This window comes from Sander lucioperca, chromosome 16 (genome assembly GCF_008315115.2).
Source record: "Sander lucioperca isolate FBNREF2018 chromosome 16, SLUC_FBN_1.2, whole genome shotgun sequence".
In the NCBI taxonomy this organism is placed as follows: Eukaryota; Metazoa; Chordata; class Actinopteri; order Perciformes; family Percidae; genus Sander; species Sander lucioperca.
This window is the reverse complement of record NC_050188.1, coordinates 13,554,880-13,563,645: the sequence shown is the minus strand read 5'-3', so window position 1 is coordinate 13,563,645 and position 8,766 is coordinate 13,554,880. Positions and strand designations below refer to the sequence as shown.

At 39.3% G+C, this 8,766-nt stretch overlaps 1 protein-coding gene across 3 annotated transcripts; it reads right to left on the bottom strand.

The window, feature by feature from the left end:
* Nucleotides 1-6,768: 6,768 nt before the first annotated feature.
* Nucleotides 6,769-8,262, bottom strand: dpm3 (dolichyl-phosphate mannosyltransferase subunit 3, regulatory). Of its 3 annotated transcripts, none has more exons than XM_031296051.2 (2): nucleotides 8,139-8,262; nucleotides 6,769-7,896 (listed from the first exon to the last, which is right to left on the bottom strand). In XM_031296051.2, the coding sequence occupies exon 2, from the start codon at nucleotides 7,848-7,850 to the stop codon at nucleotides 7,572-7,574; it is 279 nt and encodes a 92-aa protein (XP_031151911.1). In that variant the 5' UTR covers nucleotides 7,851-7,896; nucleotides 8,139-8,262; the 3' UTR covers nucleotides 6,769-7,571. The 3 variants fall into 3 exon arrangements, with proteins under 3 accessions (XP_031151911.1, XP_035849184.1, XP_031151912.1); XM_035993291.1 differs by having other exon boundaries at nucleotides 8,110-8,195; XM_031296052.2 differs by having other exon boundaries at nucleotides 6,769-7,884; nucleotides 8,139-8,191.
* Nucleotides 8,263-8,766: the final 504 nt, after the last annotated feature.

Genomic DNA, 8,766 nt, shown 5'->3' with positions numbered 1-8,766 from the left:
AGATATTTTTGGAAATCCAGAACGGCTTTCTTATGATTATTTTCAGCTATGGCTTGCATGTCTAGGCATGGTATGGCTTGCATGGCTCTAGGGATGTTGGTCTGTCTGTTTTGTGGTTTGAGTGAAGTGTCTCAACAACTATTTGATGAATTGCCATTAAATTTAGTTTAGACATTCATATCCTCAGGATGAACTGTAATAACTCTGATGATCCCTTAACTTATTTTATTTAGCACCATCATCAGGTCGAACTGTTAACTTGTCTAATGCTATGTTATTAGACCAAATAAATGTTAGACCTGCAAAACTAATGACATTACCATCAGCCACAGCTGCACTTTGTGTTTAGTGCTAATTACAAAATGTTAAATGTATGCTAACACGCTAAACCAAGATGTTGAACATGGTTAACATACCTGCTAAATATCATTATGTTAACATTGCCATTGTAAGTATATTACCATGCAAGCTTTAGCATTTATAGCTCACAGCATCACTGCCAAAGTCCAGCCTCACCAGCTGCTAACAGGACTAGGAGTCTTGTTCACACATAATTTTAAATACGTGTTTAATTATCTACCTTAATAAAGAACTTTTTGGTGCTAAAAAGCTTTTTAGGAAACCCAGCCCATTTCTACTTTTGATTACACTGAAAAAAAGATCTCCACAGAAGGAGCAATAGCTTAGATAATGACTCGCACACACTAATGTGACAGGAGATGAATAGAATAAAGGCCAAGGTGGCCGAAGACCAGCTACAATAGAGAGATTTAAAAAAAAAACAGGTAAGGCCTATGTTTATCATTACCATTAAGGTTGCCTTTTGGCATGAAGACTAAACACGTGTGATCCATCTACTGTCTTTATCTCAACCTTCTGGCGAGCCTCCACCCTGAATTACAACACACCCCTCCCAACACACACCTCATCTTTTCTCCAGCCATGATACTTTGCTCGTCTGCAAGTTGCATGACAAGCGATTGTTCTCATCTCTCCTTCTCTTGCCTCTCCCTTCCCAGGGGAGCTTTACGGCCGTGACAGTAAAAACAGCTGTAGCACCAAAAACTGGTGCCACTGCCTCACAACTCCCCAATGTTTTCAAAGGGATGGCCATAAATTAAGGCCGGCCAACAGGCCCCTTAACCGCCCGACCCCGAGAAGAGGCTTCACTGAGTATAGCTCGTCAAGAGGGGACAATTCTTTTTTATTTACTCGTTCGGCGTACCAGCTTGAGTATATGTGAACAGCAAGTGTGAAACCTTTAATGCTGTAGTAAATGTTAAGGGCAGTCAAGAGACAACCAACAAACTTGGAGCACAGAAAACAAGAACATCCTGAAGGCAATGTTTTCACATGCCTAAAGGAAGAAAAAAAAACTATACATAATGTTCATATATCAGATGCATTACAAGCGGTAGCAAAGACAGCATGAAGGCAAGATGCTGTATAATAGTGTGTATTTAAATCTAGCCTCAGTTTGTATATCTCATTTATTACCATTACATTATATTCATACCTAAACTTTCTTTTTTTTTTTTTAAACATCTAGAGCTGTTCTGAAGGTATCTTCAAAATCCTCAAAGACTTTCAATCATCTGGTGGAAAAGGAAAGCATGTCTGCTGCATGATGAAGACGATATTTCTCCCATTTCTCAAGCTGCTACTATATTTCCTATAGAAATTACATATCTTCTTGCTTTCTCCTCCTTTTGTACAATACAAGAAAAACATAAACACATTATTTTGTATTAAAGTATGAAATGATACAGTGTTACATCAATATAGAGAAATATAACTGTGTTTGTTTCACACTGTAGGCTACAATATGAGCATGGCCATACAGTACGTAATTTCTGGCTATGGGTAAACCGGTAAAAAGAAAATCTTTTTTTATCATGCACTCACTGTCTTTATGTAGACTTTAAGGATTCTTGAAATTCCTTCAGAAAAGCGGTAAATGTTGTTAAACAAACTTATGGTTTATTTAGTCATGCTGGCGGCACGGCTCTATGGGCTGCAATTTTGGTCTCTCAGCCCAGAGCAAACCCCCAGGAAGTGTGCTGGGCTTTGAAACAAATTTAACATAGTGGCCAAACGGTGGAATTACAACGCCTGGTTCGTCACATGATGCCCTCTGGCCCAAAAAAACTTTCCCATAGACTCACATGCCGAAAGACACGTCTATAAATCAGTTTTTTTAGCCTCACAACGCCTGAGAAATGACTTGTTCCACTATGAGAATTTGATCCATTCAGTGTGTTGGAAAGTCTAGAAGAGCCGCACAATTAAATAATTTAATCCCCATTCAAGTTAGGGGAGCTCTGAACTGGAAGTAGCCGGCTCAGCCGGCAGCAGTCTCTAGTGCACCTGCTCTATGGGCCGCACAATGTGAAAGCAGTGCCAATCATCTAGGTAAATTTTACTTCATGATGGCTTCATGCTTGTTGTTCATGCGCTTTGTTTGAGACCTGTTTCTGTCTCAGGAACAAATTATCGTGAGATTTGGCAACACAGATGAGCTAACATCAACTAACGTTCCCCAAACGCTGTAACAAACCTAATTTTTGTAATGCTAAATATCGCTTTTAGCTGTGTAAATATCTAATGTTAGCGAACGAAAATATAAATACATTTAGCGAATATAACTTTTCATTTATCCACACGATGTTCACTACAGTTTCAAATGAGGCCATGCCCATTTAGGACTAGGAGACAGGAATTGTGTACCGTTTTATACCATTGGGGCAGCTTGTAATGCTCTATCTTTATTTATAGAGAATCTTTGGTCGGTCCACCAGTTTGATTCAGACTGACATATCTCAAAAACTATTGGATAGATGAATCCTACTGACTTTGGTAATTTTCTGACATTTCATCTCGCGCTATCAGCAGGTCAAAATATTCACTTATCCTGTGAAATATCTCAAAATCTACTGGAATGATTGCCACCACATTCATGGTCACCAGATGATGAATCCATACAGACTTTGACAACCCCCTGACTTTTCCTCTTCCATGAGGTTGAATTTGTGGTTTTAAGTAAAATGTCTTGACAAAAATTGGATCGATTGCCATGAAATTTGGCACACATTTCTACCCCCCTGAGGGTGAATTGTTACAGCATTGTGAGAACTTTTCTGCGCCGATGTTAGCATTTAGCTCAAAGCACCACTGTGCCTAAATAAAGCCTTACATAGCTACTAGCATGGCTGTAGACTCTTAGGTTTGTTCAGAGATGACAGTATTGGGTCAACCTCTAACTCTTCCGGTAGAGTGTGCGGCCTGTAGCCTGAGTCCTTAGCAGCAGCCTGGGTTCAAATCCATCCTGCAGCCCTTTGCTGCATGTCATCCCCCCCATTTCCAATGTATCTGCACTATCTAAAAATAAAATAATAAAATAAATAAAAGATGCCAGTATCAATATTTCTAACAAACAAATGATTATGACTAATGTAATTGCAATACAGATGCACAAACTGGAGCTATATTTAGTTTAGTTTATTAGTTTATAATGTTGTGGACAGTTCCCTTTAATTAACTGCAAAGTAAAAGGAGCAGCTTTAGCCTCTATGGCTAATTTCCAGCTGTAGTCCCTGGCCAGCTGACAATAGGCATCCTAAAATATATATTAAATCAAACTAAGAAAAAAAAAGACATTTGTCAATTTATCGGTCGTCATTGTGTAACCGAGAGAGAGCTGAGCCAACATTGTGTGTAACTAAAAACTGGTAGGAGGTCATAAGACGCAGCAAGAAAAAATCCACAATTCAGAGCAGGTTTGGCATGCCCAGCTGGTCTCTCTTTGCATCTCTGGACTGAGTCATACCTCACTATCAGCAGGAGACATGAAGACCAGTCCCTGTCTGCCTGCTAGCGTATGTTACTACTCGGAAGAGCCAGGAGTATCTGCTTTACAGGGCCTCTGGGAGGTTACCTAATGTTATTGTAGCTATTTGTAGCATTTATAATCTTCATGCTGCCCTAGAATGGGCACCTGGTGTCTTGTAAGTATCAAAGCAGCTGTTTATGAGCAGCGAAAAAAAACAATAGGCTAACCAATAAGTGACTTTTTAACCTCCCTCACATCATTTTTATTCAGCGATGATGCACTGCATGCTCGGATTAAATGTTTTATTGTAGCGGCAAGCTCCTTTATTTCCTCTTTTGTTTGAGTCCTGCTTTAGTGCCTGTAAAAGCTTTAGATAACAGCAGGGTCAGACAGGGCTGATGGGAAGGAAACACCTTGGTTATACAGAGTAAGTCTGAGCCTCTGGGCCAATCAGGGCACATTTTGGTCCCCTGCCATCGCCGGCGGTCGGGGTGTGGTCTCCTCTTCCCGAAAAAAGTCCTGTCACACACTCACTGCCAGGGTCATCTGTCTTGTTCCAGCTCATGCTTTGGTTTCCTGTCCATGTCACTTAGTCATTTTCCTTTTTTTACTCATTTTCACTTCCACACTTCTTTTGTTCTGCCCCTTTAAACCATTAACTCTCCATCTGTATCCATCCATCCCCCCCACACACACACCTCATGTCACTCTCTCATGATGCCATTACTGTTGTTCACCCTTTTCAGTATCTGTATCAAATCTCTATCTCTTTTAGCTCTGGGCTCCATCTCTCTTTCTGTGCGTCTCTAGATGGGTTTGAGGTTTTGCTGTGAAATGTGTGGGTGGGAAAAAAACTCTTTTCTGTGCAGAAAAATGATAACCTATCATTTTTCAGTCTTGGTTTTCAGCTTGTTAAGATGGATTTGCTCCCAGCAGTGTCACTGAGTGTCTCTAGAAATGTTTTTTATAGTGTCTTAAGGTCTCAGTGGGGCCATGCTGCGGGCACAACCCCATGACCTGCCCCCATGACCTGCCCCACTGAATACACTGATACAAGAACGAATAAATACTTTATATATTTCATAATAAACCAGCTTTATATCTTCAATGTGAAAAACAGCTGAATCTCAACTTTGGTTTTGTATTATTTCAAGTCAAGTTTAGGTCAGCTTTTACCTCAAAGTGATCTAAATCAGAGATCTTCAACAGGGGGTCCGGGACCCCTACGGGGTCCTCAGAGTTACTGCAGTGGGGGCACCAAATTATTGTTAAGTTTCCAAGAAAATTAAAACATGTTAACATGAATCCAACATATTATTAACAAATATAAATCAGTTTATTTGTGAAAAAAACATTGATGATAACCATACTGGCCTGTAGGTAAGGTAGTCACTTAGATAGCCATCCACAGATACAGTTAATCCTAAGGATTCACTTTGCCACATGTATGTTTAACATTAAAATATGATTTATAAAATCATACCAGCAATTAGCGTAGTATTCTATGCAAAAAAGGTATGTATAAAGGCTTAAGGGCACCCTACATGTTATTGTAGGCCCAGTTTAATACGCAACTTAATTTTTATATAATTTAATAAAATTTGTGCAATGTAGTAGGGGTCTCTGCACCGTCTCTCTTTCAGTTAAGGGGTCCTTGGCTTAAAACGCGTTGAAGACCCCTGATCTAAATTATAATAATTTAACTGTGTGAAGGTTTGACAACTATACATGAAAGGTCATTCTCGCTGGACAAATAAAAAATACTTATGGTAGCCTAAGCCAGAAATTTGATTTACTAAGGCTTTGTTCAAACTGACTAACTGCTATGCAATCATTATGGATTTTGCGCTATGCTTCAAATTACTGTGCTTTATCTGGAGCACAATACTGCCAATGTGAACACTGCCACTTGCTCGCCAAACAGCAGTAGTGATGCTAGTCGTCTCACATTTGCTGCAAATGAAATACATGGAGATTTAGAAAAGTATTTGAGGTCGTTTTTGATAGGACAGCTATTGTTACATCTCTGTCTGTGCATCAGATTACAATAAATTACACTTACTATCATGTAAAGGGCTAAATCTGGGATGAAGCTTATGTACTGTATGTTTGAAATAAGGGATTAAAGGGAAAAGGCACTGTATATGGCACTGTTTGGCCTAATCTGATTTATATTTTTGTCTGATAGCCTTCAGAATGAAAATGAACAGATGGATGTCTTCAAAGTTAGATTTGGGGAGAATGATGACAAAGAAAAGTGATTAACTATTTCACATGTGGTTACGAGTAAGAACATAACTGCTTACCAAGGCAAGCCTTTGGTGTAAATATCAAAGTATAAGATTTTCTGGTAAAAAGAAAAAACAGGTTGCCTTTCATCCAGTCTGCTCTTGCAACAGCTTGCAGACATTCATGGGGGGTGACGTTGCAGGGCATGATGGGGCTGCAGCCAAACGGCACAACAGGCAGAGTGTGCAAAAAGAGAATTGCCAACTCCGTTGCATTTGTTCTAAAGTTATGGGAGCTTTTGAAACCCCATAATGATGCCTTTGGCCAGGCTATGCTTTGTTTATACCCAGTGGGAACTCACTGAAAATGAGCATAGGCAGCTTTTAAGGCTCACACAAAAGAACTGTACTTGCCAACATCAGATTAGTTCAAACCCTACATACTAAGCTTACATTCTCTGATTGGAGCAAACCTCTGTGAGGGTAGAAAAGGAAATGCACATTTCATGTCGTTAACTACTGTACAAAATGGGACAAAAGTGTCTTGTACAGAGGGAGGCATTGAGAAGTTGATATAAAGCCCTGAGCCATGTGGGTTATGCTTGGAGAAGGAATGCATCATATATGCAAGCACTCAAGCACATACTCGCATACTTCCTGGCCCTATTGGAACCCCCAACCCACAAACACACACACATTTGTAGTCAGAAAAACTGAAGAAAAATAGACTCCAATTTAATTAAGTTCCAGCAATAGCCCAAGGTCACAAGTCTGAAATTGGACAATGGAATGTACATTTCTTTACAGATAAAATCTAGTCCATCTATACAGACGAGCAACAATCTCCAGACACACACAACAATGTCCACACTGTGTAGTACTATTTGAGATTTGACACAGATTGAAAGCATCTGAGAATTCCTAGTGGTAACAGTCTTTAGTGAGATTGTTCCGGTGTGACCCTTTGGTTTCATTTGATGGCATTTCAGTGATCGGCAACTTAGATGATAATTTAGCAGAGCAGTGGTTCTCAGGGGGATTTAATTGTGTGCCATTCGCATCCAAAGACAGCACCATGTTTGTTCACGGTTTAGCTCCTTTCTTTTATCTGGATTGAGGTGTGTTAATCAGTTAAACCACCTGTTACAAAATGATTCAAACAGAAACTGGTGTTGTTGAATATAATTCCGTTACTTCATAAAAGAGGTCTTTAAATGGTGAGAATAAAAAAAAAAAAAATAGTCAAACTGCTGTGTTGTCACTTATGAGTAACCCTGAAATCACTGGCCGTTAATTTCTAATTTCCTGAAGCACATTTGATCTATGTCTTATTTGAAAGAGATGACACTACATAACACAAAACAAACTATGCTGCATAAAGAGTCATTATAACTGATGTTCAGATCATGTCTGCTGAAAACAAAAAAAGAGGGAGTCAGACAGGTTGTGTGTGAAAGTAGTCCGTGCATCCCTTTCAGTCTCTCAAAAGATCCTCCATTAGTCCTTCTCAAGTTCTACATCTTTAATCCCTTTTTCCTTAAGTCCTCTTTGGCTTCTTTTATCTGCCCCTGCAGCTCTTTTGCCGCCTCGTCACAGTCATTAAAGGTGGCCACCCTGTATCCCACCGTGGCCAGGGAGTAGCAGCCAAATGAAACCAGCAGGTACAGAGGCATCGGCCAGGCGACCTCTCTGTAAGTCTGCGGCAGGCTCAGGTCCAACAGGTCGAAAGAGACCAAAGCCCAGGCTGCGCCCACCACCGACACACCGAACAGCCACTCCATAAGTTTTGTCATGATGAGAGCTGCCGCGAGGATTTCAGATGAGGAGCTGGGAAAGAACCTGAAGGAGAAACGAACGGTTAAAAGGTTATTTATTCATACATACCGTTAGCTTAGCTTTAGCACACCAAAGTAGCATCGTGTTAGCTAACGTTATGTAGCTACAACACACGAGGAAGACAAACAGCAGGTAGGCAACAGGAATATGTGGTCATACACAACCAACTAAAGGGAAATATTTATTCGGTTAAATAGCATTTCGTTCAATGATACGTTTTAGAACAAATAATCCGATGTGTTTACCTCCTCTCAAACGCCACCTCAGCTCTGCGCAGAATTATGACGTAACCGTCACGCCTTATGGGAAATGCAGTCACTGCTGTGTTGCTTCAAAAATTCCAACAGATCTACTGAATTATTGATCAGGTAAGATGTAAGATACGAACTTTATTGTCATTATACTGTTGTGCAAGACAACAATACAATGAAATTGCGATGACACTCCCTGAAATTAAAAACAATCTATATGAAAAAAAGATAACATATTTATTTGTTCATTTTCTTTTAACTTACAAATCGGAGAATTAATTATTCACAAGCAAAAACAAGTTTTATTAAAGCTTAAATATTTAATAATTATTAAGATTTACAACTCGAATCTCAAAAATCTTTTGTGATCTATTGAAGACATAACTAGATAATTAGCCTAGTATTTTGCATGCAAACCCTTAACTATTTATCTATCTACATATTTAATGATGTATTTTGTTACTATTGTTGTCACACTATATTCTACATGTCCTGTTTTGTTGTTGTAATGACCCACTATTTGTATGAGGAGTGAGAAAACAGTGGTCAGAAAGATTACTACATTCCCTCATTATACTTATTACTCAATAAATCTCAATGTTTGCTGCTGTCTATGTTTTTC

Coding starts and splice junctions, on each gene's coding strand:
- dpm3 (XM_031296051.2), bottom strand. CDS start 7,850: ATGACAAAACTTATGGAGTGGCTGTTCGGTGTGTCGGTGGTGGGCGCA.